At 43.1% G+C, this 15,574-nt stretch overlaps 1 protein-coding gene across 1 annotated transcript in view; it reads left to right on the top strand.

Annotated features, from left to right (window-relative positions):
* Positions 1 to 15,574, top strand: part of LOC120797481 (multiple epidermal growth factor-like domains protein 11) — a 132,074-nt gene that overhangs the window by 107,092 nt on the left and 9,408 nt on the right. Inside the window, exons 15-20 of the mRNA XM_040141214.1 lie at positions 227 to 373; positions 2,531 to 2,665; positions 9,975 to 10,103; positions 10,478 to 10,606; positions 11,946 to 12,074; positions 14,080 to 14,208. Of these exons, the coding sequence (XP_039997148.1) occupies positions 227 to 373; positions 2,531 to 2,665; positions 9,975 to 10,103; positions 10,478 to 10,606; positions 11,946 to 12,074; positions 14,080 to 14,208 (798 nt within the window). The remainder of the gene's footprint in view (positions 1 to 226; positions 374 to 2,530; positions 2,666 to 9,974; positions 10,104 to 10,477; positions 10,607 to 11,945; positions 12,075 to 14,079; positions 14,209 to 15,574) is intronic.

Here is a 15,574-nt window from a genome sequence, read left to right as displayed (position 1 = left end):
ATGCCTTTTGCTAATGTTCCCTCATCCGCCCTTTTTTTGCATCATTGTCTCTTCTCCTTTTTCAAGCCTCGAGTGACGCGTCTGAAACTTGGTGAGCGGCGTTAGGGCAGACAGTTTGACTTCCCTTAAAAGCCGGGTAGCAGAGAACAAAGCCTCTTGCTTCATTATAGTCTAAAATTTGTGTGTGTTTGTGTGTGTGTCTGTGTGTGTGCGTTTTTTTGCGCAGGCGTCCATTGCGACAGCGTGTGTGAGGAGGGACGCTGGGGACCCAACTGCTCCTACAGCTGCACCTGTGAGAACGGGGGCTCCTGCTCCCCAGAGGACGGCACCTGTGCGTGCGCTCCCGGCTACCGTGGCACCAACTGCAGGCGAAGTAAAGAGATATTTCTACACATGCACAAACACACCACGCCCATTTCAGCGCACGCGTCTTGTACCTCTGCGATCCCAGCTGCGGCACAGTGGCGGACGGAGAACTTGGATCCAAATTTTCCAACAGCACAATTGAAGAAACTGAATAAAAACCTGCTCTCAAAATGTATTCATGTATTAAAATGTACTTGAGGACCATTTGTGAAGAATGGTAGTTATTTAACTGTTTTATCATAATTGATGTATCCATCAATAATGAAAATCCCCAAAATGAAGAGGTAATGATTTTCCTGCGTTCAGAGCAGTTGAAGGATTACACGCTCCTTTGCAGGCTGAGGAAAATGTAGTTAGGCTCAGGTAATGTCTAGATGCAGTGTACTGCAGTGCAATGTGCCACTGGGCTGAAACGAGGGTTTCCAGAGTTTGTCAGAAGTAGATTGTTGGACACCAGCCTCCACGCGCTAGAGTGTGCGTGTACGGTGTCGTTTCACACACGCTTTCGGTCACGAGCCTACGGGGAATTTAGATTCGGTTTATGACCGAAAGCTTGAATGCAATGAAATCAAATGTGCAGATCCTTGTGTGTGCCCACGTTTACTGGCTTGCAGCGTTATACTTTCCTGCTTTTACCGGTGCATTGCTGTGTTTTGTTTGGTTTTTGGCACCTTACCACCACCTGAGGACCAGTGGAATAGTGTGAAACCGTTGGCAACGATGCGCATCACGTCACCCGCACGTGCACAAGACCCACACACAGAGCAGTTCTCCGTAGTGCTGCTAGTGGTCATAAAACTCCAGAGTGTAAAATTAAGCTCCCGTTTTGAATCTACAGAGCGAGTGGCGTGGAAAGAACTGCGGAGGTGTGACTGGGTAAATGGCCGGCGATCAATAGCCGACTAAAAACTCTAACTATGGATAGCGTGTCTCTGCCGACGAGCGCGTTAGAAGCCCACCTCTGTGCGGTCACCTCTCGCAACGGCCACACCTTGAAAGCTGATGTGTCACTAGGAGATTTAGGTCTGACAGTACATTGAGACCGACCAGATAGATACTGGACCAATCACCGAGCTTTGGGGAGTGTTCACTTAATTACAGTATGACCTGCTGCCCCCTGAAATCCGTGTACAAACACCCCAGGTGTTATAAAGTGAAGCATCTTGCCGTCGCTTGGCTTATTTCTCATCTCCGCTTTATTTAGAAAATAATTGAGGTGTAAAGTTCAGGAGAAATGTGATGCTTCCAGAAGAACCACCATGTTTTCTTCTCGCCTGAAAATCAGAGACAAGCACCACTGAGATCCCGGTGAGTAGAGCGTCTTGTCCACTGAGGTGTGAGCGGACTGTAAATCATCTCCTGTACAACCTGCTTGAAATAAAGTCTGAGACTACTTGCTAATGTTTCCTGTGTACAAGGACTGTGGCTGTCTGCCCGACTCCGTTGTTAATATGTGGATATAACACACACCGCTTTTCCTTTTGCTTCTCTCTGCGTCAGAATGATAAATTTAAGGGCTCTCGGTTCTCAGTTTAGCCAATTATCTTAATTTGGAGAATCCTGTAGCATGAGGGAAGTGGTCGGCCGGCCAGCACAGGCTTGTCTCACCACTTAGAGACACATCAATTAGAGCAAGTTAAAGACCCCGGGAAGACGTACAAAGGAGAATCTGTGCTGGACGGAAAATGAAGCAAAGCTAATGCAGCCAACGGGTTGACCCCAGGGAGGAGATAACGGGCAGGAAGACACGCTCATGTACGCACGTTTGCGTACACACGCAAATATGTACATATGGTGGACATAGCCTATATTAAGATTTAATACGTGTCGGTTTAAAAATGTAACTTGAACTGGGACTACGTGGACTATGAAAACCATTATTAAAAGGATCAAAGAACTAATCAGAGAACTAATCAGAGGTTTCCCTTAGACTCTGAAATGGACTTCTCTCTCCTTCACACACACACACTGCTCATCCACATCCTTCTAACAGTAGTGTGTGTGTGTGCGTGTGCGTGTGTGTGTGTGTGCGTGTGTGTGTGTGTGTGTGTGTGTGTGTGTGTGTGTGTGTGTGTGTGTGTGTGTGTGTGTGTGTGCGCGTGTGTGTGTGTGTGCGCGTGTGCGTGTGTGTGTGTGTGCGTGCGTGCGTGTGTGTTCTCTGCAGCCTGTTCGCCTGGTTTCTACGGCCAACGTTGCAGCCAGTCGTGTCCTCAGTGTATCCACAGTGACGGGGCGTGCCACCACGTCAGCGGCCACTGTGAATGTCTCTCAGGCTTCTTCGGCTCCCTCTGCAACCAAGGTCGGTGGTAGCTTTCTACAGTCTTTTGTTTAAAAAAAAAAAAAAAAAAAAAAAAAGGCCAAGCTTCTTACCCTGTGTTAATGTGTCTGCTTTAAGGACAAACAGTTGGGTCTTGTTTTCGTGAATTGTTATATCCTCACAATAAGAAATAGCAACCTTTGCACTCTTCATCAATGCAGAATTTAAAGTAAAGCCATCAAGAGCTTGTAAATACTCTGAAAATAAAAAAAATGCTCACAGTATGCAGAAATTGAACTGAAGGGAGCAGTGTGAAAAGGTGGTTTCATGGTGTACAAATACAGTCAATAAAAAAACCATCTCCGTCCGACAGCGGAGAAACTTGAGAGGCAGGTAAAAAAGGAAAAAAAAAAAAGGTCAAACTTGAAGTAGCAGTGACAAAGAGATCCAGATTTTTAGTCCCTTGTTTGGGTCAAAGCTCCAAAAACCCTGGATCCTACACTTTCCATAACGCAACCACTAACGTTTTTCACGAGACCCTCCCTGCCTGGAGAACGCCCATGTCTTTCAATCTCCCACCCCTCATTCCTTTGTAGTCTCCAGGACTAAGCCGGGACAATCCTGATAACACCACCTCCTCGAGAACCGCAGCAGACATTATTCAACCGTTTTCACCTGCTGAGTCGTGCTCGTTCTGACGAGTAAACGGATCTTCATGTGTAAAATCCGTGGAATGCCCCTTTCAACAATCTCTCTCTCTCTCTCTCTCTCTCTCTCTCTCTGTCTCTCTCCCTCAACTACGCCCATCATGCAGACTTACAGACACAACACATTGTACTCCCTACACCTTACATTCAACGCACCCTTTGCATTGGGGCTTTAAAGCTGTCTTTGCTCTGCCACGCCCGCTAACGGCCACTAACTGCAAACTCCTGCTGCTACTCCTGCTGTTGGTACGCTTTTCGATAAGCCCCGTCTCCGCCCCAGCATCCACCTGTAGTGCGGACACGCTCAGAAACTGAGGCGCACGCGGCTCTGTTGGTACCGGGTCAGGTGTCTGAGTAGGCGGGCGTGTTCCCACGTTTGGTGGCACAGCCCACCTCAGACAGGGGCGCATGGCAAGGTGTATATCAGCCAGACCCTCGTGGCTATGTGGACATGAAAAGTACTGTTTGCTCTTGAGTCTGGAGTTGACAACTGTGGAAAAAGGTGTGGTGAAATCTTTGGTCAACAATCCAGAGCGGTGGTCTTAGATAAGTCCTAGATACTGTCCACGTGGGCCATAAACCGTCCTTGAAGCAGATGACGTGTCTCCAATTTCCTTTTTTTTTCTTTTTTAAATTTATCATTTTTTTTGTTCTAATGACACCAAAGTGCTGGGATTGGCCAGACATGTCCCAATCTGACATGCCTCACACCTGATACAGTGCAGTCTGACACAGATTGTGACCGAGATACAGTGTTTCTCGACCCGTCTCTCACAGTGTGACATGAAAAGAAAGTGCGAGATCGCTGTTATCACACAGCGTATAGGGGCCTTGCCTTGTCTGAGGTGCAAGTTATCATCAGCATTGCGGGGAGTGATGAGATCGGAGCCTTTATGCCACCTATCCTGCCTGTACACATTCTGTATTCACGTCCCAGTCTTACTGAAATGACTTGTCTTGTCTGCTACGTGTGAGCAAGCGCTCCAGACAGAAACCGATACAATCTCGGTCTTTGAGTTTGGTCTTTTTTAACTTGATCGACTGGTCGAACTCCTGAAGTCCCAGAGAGTGTGCGCTCAAGACTCACATGAGTCACATCCTTTTTGTTATTTTAGAATCGCCGTCAGATATTCACACTCATCCTGACTGCTCAGGGTTTTCACAGCCTCGGGGAGCTCTGTTCTCTAACCACCAGCCACGTTATTTGGGAACACGACCGAACACAGCTCGTATTCAGTTTCAACTTTGCAATCGACCTCTCGCCATCTTCATTTACATAATCTTTTTGGTGAACGCTGACATCTCTAATAAACTTTTAGGTTGTTAGAAGTGAAGCCGTGCACCGAAGGCAAAGTCCTTGATTGTCTACGTTTCGTTTACAAAATGACGGCAAAGAAAAAAGCTGTAAACCTAAAGCTTACTCTGTGCTCCTTGGTAAAACTTCTCCCACCTCTTCATTTTATCTGAATTATCCTTCAGTCAGTTCCTCCCGTACATCAGTATTTCAGTACGGTTCAGCTCCTCGGCAGGTTAAACAGGTGTTAATTCTCTTATGAAGGCAGTTGGCCCAAGGGTTCGTTGCCAAGTCGAATTTTAAATAGAGACAGCGGAGGAGTGTGCCGTGAAATATTCATCATCATTAAACATGAAAATGGCCTTAGTTACGCCCTGTCCTACATTAGCCATTCTGCTGGCCGCTGCATCTTTGAGCAGACCTATAGATAACTGGGTGGGCCTTGATAAATCGGATGTTCGGCACAGGGGCTTTCAACTGCCTGGAGAGCCAGTCCTGCTCCGTCCCTGTTTTGTACGAGGTAATGATGTTATTGACTGGTAAACTCTTAAGGGGTCTGTTGCGTCTCAGAAGCAAACAATTCAATGTGTGTGTAAGAGTTAATTGTTAATGAGACAAAACAGGTTCCCGCCGCTTTAATGGAGAAATCCAATTTCTTCTTCAAGCGGGAACTGTCCAAGGTGTAAAATTTACATAACAGAAACGTCCCGTCCCGTTATGAAGGAATCACTGTCTTAGCTGCCGTGCACTTCATTTAAATCTCGCCAAAACCAAAGTGGAAAAAGCCAACATTTGACTCTCAGACGACCGAAACAAAATCCGGATTCCTGGTTTGAATTTTGAATGGTTAACTGTTTGGGCTTCACAGAACGAAATTCATCCTCAGCGACACCAGAAACACACAAACGCTGTTCCCAAGGGCATCTGCCGGCTTCAGTTGCCAGTGGTAACGTACCGAACTTCAGTTTAGTCCAGACATTCCCCTTCCACTGTTCTTTATAAATATTTAATCACTTTTGGAGGTTTTTTGTTTGAGTGTTCCGTATTTATATTACAGTTCAAATTGTAGTTTCAGACCAGGCCTGGATGAACAGAAACACGCGAGAAGGTGCCCTGAACTACTTTATTTCTACTTAGAGTTTAAACAGTGACGCATCTCAGTGCTGCTTCGCTCGTGACCGTAGCCTGATAATGTGGAGCTACTGTCGAAATCATTTTCTCATTTCACCACAGCTTCTACCGTGACACACGGCCCGTCCTACACTCACTCACACCTGTTCTGTGACGAAATGTCTGTGGCTGCGCCAGCAAACCTGTGAGGCTGCAGGAGATTTTACATAGCAGAAAGTAAAGCTGATGAATGGGTGAAAAATTTGCTTGACTTGGCTCGACCGCGGACGTACGGCATGTAGAGAGCTGGTTACCATGTTCCATGATGGTTCCCCATTCTGTCCAATGAAGGCAACGCATCAGGCACATCGGGCTTAAAATCTTTTTCAAGCTTCCTGACACTTCCACATTTTCGGGCCAATAGATCAAAAGCGTTAAAGACTTTCTCTGATATTCGCTCGTGGCTCAGAGTCTGGTAACACAAAGAGTTTTTTTTCTGATGCTCAAAGAATTAATGAACTGTTTCTTCGATGATGATCACGTGTGGGCCAATCTGTGTCACATGACCTGCTGTTCAAACTGAGGCCACTTCACCAAAACCGTCTTTAGCCCGGGAGCCCTTACGAAAAAGCAGTGTCTGCCTGCGACACCCAGTCGTCAACCACAGAAAGATTCTATTTCCTTGTATTTTTTTAGATGTTAAATTATCTCATAATTCACAAGAAAAAAGCAAAGATTGGGGGAGAGTCACAAGAGATCCTGCTAACTTTGTTGGGGAGGGAGTTTTTTTTTCTGCTCTCTTTTGCTATTAATCATCTCATGACGCCTTAGATTAGTCTTAAGGGGTTGTGAGTAAGTGTTAAGGGGGTCCCGACCCGCAGCTTGTGAACCGCTGGTCTAAGCCGTACTTTGTCAGGCTCAGGTTTAACATCCAGCACCTCCAGCTGCACTTCATCAGACTCAGCTGTCCCGATGCCCTCAGATTTCCAGCACAGTACAATGCTCAAGTATACTGCTGATGTTGAGCAGCCGTGCTAACGTCGAGTACGTGAGCATGTCTGTACGCTCGTGTTAGCATATTAGCATGCTATGTTAGCACTAGGCTCACATCGGAGCTGATGCTGCTGATTTTTTCGAGGTGTTCAGTGATGACTTAAACATCCGTGTACAGGCGGACATTTTGTGACCTGTTGGTGGCTCTAGAGTAAAAGTCAAAGTATCTCCAACGTTGTTATGATTCATCCTCTGAGGGCCGTGAATGTCTGAGCCGAGTTTCATGAAAGATCTCGTCCAGTCGGGACCAAAGGACTGAGTGACCTCAGCGCAGAGTCGCAAACAGTGAATTGTGTGCTAAGTTAAGGGGAGATCATCGGGGAGCGACAGCGCTGTCCCTCTCCTGCTAATTATTTTTGCTAACTTCTCCTGGTTTGAGTCACATGTCCTGAACGTACAGACTATTACTTTGATCCCAGCTTTACAGACACTGGTCACACATTGGTAACTGTTACGTAAGTAAGTGGAGGGGACTTCATCAAAGCTTTCATCAAAGCATTCATAAGGATCTTTATTGCAGTTATATTCACAGTAAAGAATCCCCTGCTGGGTTTTATTCTTCTACTGAAATAACATGCAGGCCAGATTAATGGCTATTAAAAGCATAGACAGGCAGAACTTTTTAATAAAGACCATACATTTTATGTAACAGGTGGAAAATGTAGTAAAATGCGAATCAGTGTAGGAGAGTAATGTAAAAATAATGAGTATCTACACAGCTCATGCATATATAATGTATATATCTTCTCCAACTTCTGTCTAAACATTAACATTAGGAAGAAATGGCACACATTCATAAAATTGTAATATGGCTGTAATGTTTTATGAAGATGACTGCAAGCGCACACTGTTTCTTTTATTGTGCACTGTTCTAATTATGCAATGGAAGTACTCATTAAACGTTTTAAAGTTTGGCATCATGAGGTAAGGTTAAGTTAAATTTTTAACTTTTACTCTTTAAAATGTAATATGATGGTTCAGCCTCACTTCTTTCTTTTTCTTTTTTTTTCTTTCATTTTTTGTTCTACCCAAGGATTAATGCTGGAGATTCTGTTTATGAAGTATTATAAGCACTTTTTTTAACTTAATAAACTCACAAATTACAGATAAAACTGAACACTTCATTGAAATATTACACACAGAAGTAGCAGCATGCCATCTCGTGTTAATTGGCAATAATCAAAAAACCCCAGAGCACGATAATATATTATCAGGCCCTGTCAGACACCACAGTATCTGTCTCAGTACTTTATCAGTGTAACTACATTTGGGGAAATCTGGATATAAAAAAAGAGGAAATATCACATCCTCAAGCAACAGGATGTGCATTTCCCTAAAACGATTAACTGGAAAACAAACTACATTTGTAGAAAGCGTCTTCTTCCAGCCCTTTTAGCCGCTCTGGATGACAAACTATGAACTGATTTATTTTTTGTTTATTTCTCGCTGAACACCTCGTCCTTTTTTCTCGACCTGAGCTTATCGAATCAGAAACGGTCAGCACTGATGATTAATTTCAAACGGTTTGATGTGAGCTGGCGTGTTTCAGAGCAGAACGTAAACAAAAAAAACCTATGAAATTGTAACTAATTACTCATCAAATTAAAGATTAGTACAAATCGAGGATAATAGTGATTAACGTGAGTTTCTAATGTGACACTGGAAGAGAAAGTCACAGTGGATGAATCCTCCTTATGCCCGGATCAGATGAGGAACGCTCTCTGTTGACTGAAGAGAGATTTGAATTCCCCCTGAATCCGATTTTCCACTTTTCTGCAGTTTTCTTTTAACCTGTTCTACTTACAGCATTTTTATTCCAAAAATATTTGCCTGCTTTACTCTCCGTAATATTTCTGTTAGAAGTTTTCTGTCCTTCTCGTCTTTCCCACCCTGCGCTTACAGTTCTAAAAAAGGAAATTGAATTACAAAAATCACACATCATTGGCATTAATTTCTCTACTTTGTAGTGACTGTAAAATATTTGAGTCAAATAAGCTCAAATGAAAACTTCACATCGAGAATATTGATGCCAATAATTGCTTAGCATCCTTCTCCCAGCTGGTATGACAAGGCTTATACCCTAGTTCAGAGCAGCACAGTATATTGTCCCCATGTTTCCAAAACAAGACGAACATTGTCACATGCCCCTGCCTCGCTCCTCCGTGTTTTAGAATGATAAGCTTAGAAATGAGTCTTGTCGGACCTTGTCTTAAAAGTTTTAAGTGAACGCTCTGAACGACAACTTAAGCATTTTCCCATTTTCCCACAAGATTTGCTCCAAAAGACCGATTTTCATCTGCAGTGCTGAAGTTGAGTTAAAAAGGAAAATACAACTCTTGTTTATGTTAATCAGCTTTGTTCCTCATTGACATTCAATTAAAAAAACCCTTTGAAAGGAGGAGAGATGTTTGATACTACACGCCCTCCATGTTATACCACATTAAAAATTTGGCAATGCACTGATTTTATAAATAGCTAATCAGGACTATGACACTGCCTTGTTGCCTAACGCTTTTCTTCCACCGCTGACCACTGATGCTTTACTCTCCATCAGCATTTCATTATGTTTTATGAGCCAAAAAATATCATTCAGAAGAAATTGTAATGTTTTACAGAGTTTATTTTGTGTCGGTGTGAATAATGTCTGCCGATGATGCTCCTTCTATCCATTAGTGTGAATGACGTACTTTGTCTGTTTCGGTAAAGAGCAGCGGTGTCTTGTAATCTCATCTTGGATGGGCCAAATATTTGAGATGTCACAGGAATAAAAACTAATTATTTTATGTCCTTGAATTCATGAAATTCATGAAAAATGTGAGCGAACACGGCGCCCCTGTGATTTAGGGGTTAAGGCGCTGATCATGAGCCACAGCATCCTTAATTTGAATCCAGCCAGGGACGTTTGTTGCATGTCAATCAGCATCTCTTTCCCTTCATTTCCTTCCGTCTCTTTCCTGGCCGATTCTCTAATAAAGGCATAAAAATGTACCAAAAAACACTTGTGGGTAGACGATCTTAATCTTGTCCTGGTCGTGTTGCCTGAAAATGTAAAACAGATTTTCATTGTACACAGAATATTGTTTTGACCTGATATTTCTATTCGATCTCTTACAGCTGTTTATATTTGTGGGTCGTTATAATGAAGTCGTGCTAGGTGACTGACTGTGCGTGCGTGCTTCCCCCGCAGTGTGTCCCGGCGGAAAGTACGGCAAGGCCTGCGCCGAGACGTGCGTGTGCACCAACAACGGCACCTGTAATCCCATCGACGGCTCCTGTCAGTGCTACCCCGGATGGATCGGCGAGGACTGCTCCAAACGTAAGACGCAACAAATAATCTCCCTCCCTCTTTCACACGCCCGCTCGCTTTGTTCTCTTTCTCACCTCAGCACTTATCGAGCAGTCGGAGACCAGACAGAGACGACGGGGGGGGGTCTAAAGGCAAACGCTCCATCGTCTCTGACATCAATTATCTATCTAACATTAAACCGAGCTACCACAATCACTCACTTGTGAGGCTAATGAAGGCACAGACTGTCCAGATCAGTGTCACGTCCGGTCCTCAGGCTAATGACGGGTGTTAGTGTGTTTGGGAAGAGATTGTGTGTGTGTGTGTGTGTGTGTGTGTGTGTGTGTTCCTCTTTCTCTGACTTTCTCTGACTGTGTGCGTGTTATTTTGTGTGTTACCGACAGCATGTACTCAGGGCTCCTGGGGCCCGGACTGCATCCACACATGCAACTGTCACAACGGAGCCCAGTGCAGCGCTACAGACGGAGAGTGTAACTGCAGCCCGGGATGGACGGGACTCTACTGTACTCAGCGTGGGTCTGACACACACACACACACACACACACACACACACACACACACACACAGACATCATAAGGGAGACAGTGATACACTGTCTGGCTGCTGTGAGAGCTCGATGCAGTCTCACTTTTTGCGGTGGAGTTACCGAGGTCCCCTGCTTTGAATACTTCATACCTACACTTCCATCTGGTGGCAGATACTGAAACTACGTCACTGAAAATATTCCTTCCCACCGTGCATCCTCCTTCCGTTTGAGACCCGGCACCATTTGACTACTGCAGCTTCTTGGTGTCCATGTACGAATCCTCATTTCAGGAAGCAAAAGAGTCTCCTATTAAGTCAAATTTTCAATGCTTTATCTATTAATGCTCATGTCGCATAAAGCCGGCTTTAGATTCTTTCCGGCTGGTCCAGACCAAGGAAACAAATGACCCATTGTGTCCTCTTCTTCTTGGTCCGGTTCATGTCCACACTGACTTCTTACAACCAAACCAAGAGGAGTAAATATGAAGTCAGGAGATTCGTTGTTTGGAGATTTGGTTTTCTCCTATCGTGCATCATCAGCGCCACATGGTCTCCTCACGTCTGTTACTGAACCTGATGTGTTTACTTATGCGCTCTGGTGTCACACACAGCTCACCTAACACTAACTGAGCATTATGAACCTGGACTGTAATAAATAGTGACGAAAAGACACATATATATATATATATATATTCACCGATCAACCACAATGTTAAAACCAGTTACCGGTTTTAACATTGTGGTTGATCGGTGTAGGCTACGCGTTGCTTGTAAAAGTCTGTAAATGACTTTCTTGACACCATCACAATGTGCTAAATTCACATATCTACTGTTCTAAAAATAATGTGGCAGGTAATGTTGTGATGTTTTGCTTTCACGCCACAAACGAACCACGCTGAAGTGGACTGAAGTGGACCCTCCTTTCAGGGGGTCTCGGTCGGGGTGTTTACTCAGCGCCAGGGTTCCACTGACAACTTGTGTGAACTTGTCGGAGTGATTCTTAGAAATGCTTGACGGACAAAAGGACAAAAGACAAATAACTGCTCCAGAGAGTGTTTGGGTACTCTGAGCGCTTATTTAAATCTGCCTGAGTTGCAAACTGGGTTCGGTTCAATGTCCAGAGATGATCCGTGTTGTTCCCACTGTGACAGAACCGATTAGCCAATCCCTGAAAAGATGCTTCCAAACACATTTCCAGATTGGTGGATCATCTCTCAGACCCTGAGTTTGGAGAAAAAGGAAAAGTGGAGTTTTATCCTCTTTCAGACATTGAAAACTTGACGGGGACATTGTAAGGACATTCGCTTGTTGTGTATTCCCCTCCAGGCTGCCCCACAGGTTTCTACGGCTCTCAGTGTGCCGAGGTGTGCCGCTGTCAGAACGGGGCGGACTGTGACCACATCACTGGACAGTGTTCGTGCCGGACGGGCTTCATTGGACAGAGCTGTGAGCTCAGTGAGTGTGTTCGTGTTCCTGTTGTACATCAGCGCATACGCAGCCAAGTGAAACCACAAGATGAGGAGAGTACAGCTTTGTTTTTTAGCTCGGTGCATTTTTGTGTTTTTAAGTTTTTGTTTTTAAGAGGGTTGAGTAATAATAACAGAATTATATCATTACAAATAATAAAAATTACAATTTTACCGTATTACCATATTAAAACCGATTTAATGAAATGATCATTAGTCACAGCTCCTAATGTGATTCGGTTTAAATTGAGATGAGCTAAACGGGAAATGAAAGAGTCCGTTTCACCTCCGACCAGGTGGTTGCTCTGTGGCACTTGTAACCACACGCAGCAGTGATGTTCCCTGGGGAACGCCTGTGCATCACTGCAGCAAGGTGTGAAGTTAGACTGCTGGAGGTCAACAAGGAGTCAGGGAGTTTTAAGTTCCTCGGTTAGTGTCACCGCAGCAAAAGGAAGTACAGAAACAGATGCACGGTATTGATAGGGATGGGCAGTAAGACATTGTATACTGTGAGATGATATTAAATTTGTCTGCTGTCAAAGATTTTTCGTATTGTTTATATTCTGGTAGGTATCTCTTTAATATCTCTGGCTGTATGGGACCATTTTTGGCAAATTTGCAAGTAAATAAGTGGGATGCTTTATGGCTATATTGGATTTTCTTACATTTATATCGGAAGTACTTAGATTCGTGAGGTTTTTGATTTGCAGGACTAGAGAGAGAGAGACATTCCGGTCTCAATTGTTTTGACCATTAACAAGTTCCCAATTGATTTTACAGACAATGTATTACACTGTACCATACACAGTAAAAAAACAGAAGTACTGTACAGTTTATACACTATACATAAATAGTAACTCCAAAACTTGTGTTGTTGAAACAAATAATCACAAATAAAGCAAATACGGCAGATAAGTACAATCAATCAAACTTTATGTGTATAGCGCCTTTCATACAGGTAAGTGAAATTCAAGCGCTTTACAGGGGATCGATAAGACAGTACAAACAGTAAAAACAAGACTAGGTCAAAACCTACTACGTGGCTGGATGCCCTTCATCTGTTTGCTTCTCTCCTACTCTCTGTGCTCACATATACAGTAATTTAATGCAGCTGAATTCCCAATAAAGCTGTTCCCATTTACATGTTTTTCTGTTTCTGTCGTCAGACAAAGGAACAAGTATGTAAATAGTGACTGAAACGTGGCCCATTAAGACGACATGTTAACCAGCAGTCACTTCCAAGCCGTTTCCAAGCTGCTGCTCTGCTGCTAAAATCCTGATTTTACAACCACGGGCGTCGTCTGACAAAGTCACCGTACACATAAGTTAAAGACGACGGCTGTGCTGTGATAAATCGTGAAAATGAAATAATAAAAACACTAACTTGGATAAAAGCCGATAAAAAGATAAATGCAATTTAAGCATTTAAAATAAGAAAACAGTAATAACATCAAAATGAATTAATGACCATAAAACATTTCAGTCAAAGGCTCGGCTGAAGAGGCAAGTTTTAAAGATATCAAAACTTTGAGCTACGCTCAGATCTTCGTCACCAGGGGGTTTTGTTCTGCTCTTTAGAACAACTTAAAAATCTTGCTCCAGAAGATCTGAAGGTCTTTCCCAAATTGCATGAGAGAAATGGAGTGTGTGTGGTGGGTAAAGTCTGGAAGTAGCAGGGTTAGCTTCATTACAATTAGGTTTTTACAAAACAAAACAGTGTGTAGTATTGATTTTGTATCAATACATTTAAAAAATATATATCAAAAGTCTGAATATTTAGGGTTATTGTGATATCCATTTTGCAGGCATTTTAATAGTGTCGTGAACACAAATTGAAATTAAACCCACAAAGGGACATTCAAACTTGTAACTAAAGTTAAAACATCAGACATCTGCCCATAATTGTGGTTATGAGTTTTCACATGATAACCGTAATATTTGTGTTTGCACCTGCAGGATTTTAAGCTTTATTAACCCTCTGCTCCCGTGTCCAGAGTGCCCTGCGGGGACGTTTGGCTACGGCTGCCAGCAGCTGTGTGAGTGTTTGAACAACGCCACCTGCGACTACGTGACAGGAACCTGCTACTGCAGCATCGGCTTCAAAGGCATCCGCTGTGACCAGGGTGAGGGCTAATGGCTCTGTGCAGAGGAAAAATACAGCTGGATGAGAGAGTCTGAGGCTGCTTCTTTCTGATGAATCATAAAAAATAAGATGACAGGGGGACACGCAGATACATTTTTTAGAGAAGACTGGAATACAAAAATCTGCCTAAGATAGTGAAAGTGTTCCTATAAGATGAAGGTACTAAGAGTTCTCTGATCATTTGATGGACTTAGCATCTCTGTACTATTTGTTCTTTGTTTTGCTGTTAGTGTGAACTTTTTCATGGTATGAAACATTATGGTTTTGTATTATTTTTTTTTAGCAAATTAGTTTAGTGATCTTCTGTCGTTTATCATAATTTTTTTAGTACTGTGTGCATGTGCTTTCATACTTGTGCATCTAAAATAGCTGTTTCAGCTGTTTCCTGAGAAAAAATCTCTTAAAAAGCCACCGTCCACTACCTGCTCAGTAGCAAACAGCAGACAGACACAGTCAGAGAACAGATGGTGAACACAGTGGAGCATTTAGCGGCTAAAGAGCCAGATGTTTCCCTCAGGAGCTGGTGGAGACCAAAACCAGAGCTAAAAAAAGGGGGGGGGGGGTACTGGACTGTATTCATCAGGTGACAAAAACATCAGATCCAGATGAGTGATAATTTTGCTCTATAACTGCTGGATGAGTAAATAAGCAACTGTTTGATAACAAGTTCAACATATCAACTTAAAAGGTGATATGTTCATGCTGCGTTTACCTCTGTTTTCTGTTGCCCCAAGTGGCCAAAAAAATCAGTCATTTAACATTTAAGTCTTTAAATAACATTAAGTTAGTAAAAACATGCTGCACAGGTGGGTCACTTAGCTGCATTTTTCATCCGTACCAATCATCTGACTATCAACATTTTGAAATGTGATGTTTTCAAAGCAGCTAGCAGAGCTCCGAAAAGGTTCAAAAGAACATTAACGTGAAAATTGCAGGTGCTTTATTTAATAAAAGATATTATTTAAGGCCACTAAATGTAGGATTTGAAAACTTTTGACCTTTGCAACTCTGAGTCTAACAATCTCGGCCAAACTTAGATGGTTAGTTTAAAATTGTGTAGTTCAACAGGGATATGATAGTGTTTACAAATGCATAATGTTCCAAACCTTATTAGACTCACATTTACACCTGTGCTTACAGTGGTGATGTAGTAAAGTCAAAGTCCTCCTCTGCTAAGTCTTTGATATTTACAATATTTTCATAAGGCAAAATACTGAGAGCCAACAGCAAAAATAGTCTTAGAAATGCAGTGAAAGGTGACATGGGATGACTTTTATTTTGAAAATTTCCTTTAGAAACCAAATTAATGATTGATGTAGGCTCTAGCTGCAGGTGTCATGGACGTG

The sequence above is a fragment of the Xiphias gladius genome, chromosome 1, assembly GCF_016859285.1.
Source record: "Xiphias gladius isolate SHS-SW01 ecotype Sanya breed wild chromosome 1, ASM1685928v1, whole genome shotgun sequence".
NCBI lineage: Eukaryota > Metazoa > Chordata > Actinopteri > Istiophoriformes > Xiphiidae > Xiphias > Xiphias gladius.
Note: the sequence above shows the minus strand (reverse complement) of the source record. Positions and strands in the feature narration are given on the sequence as shown.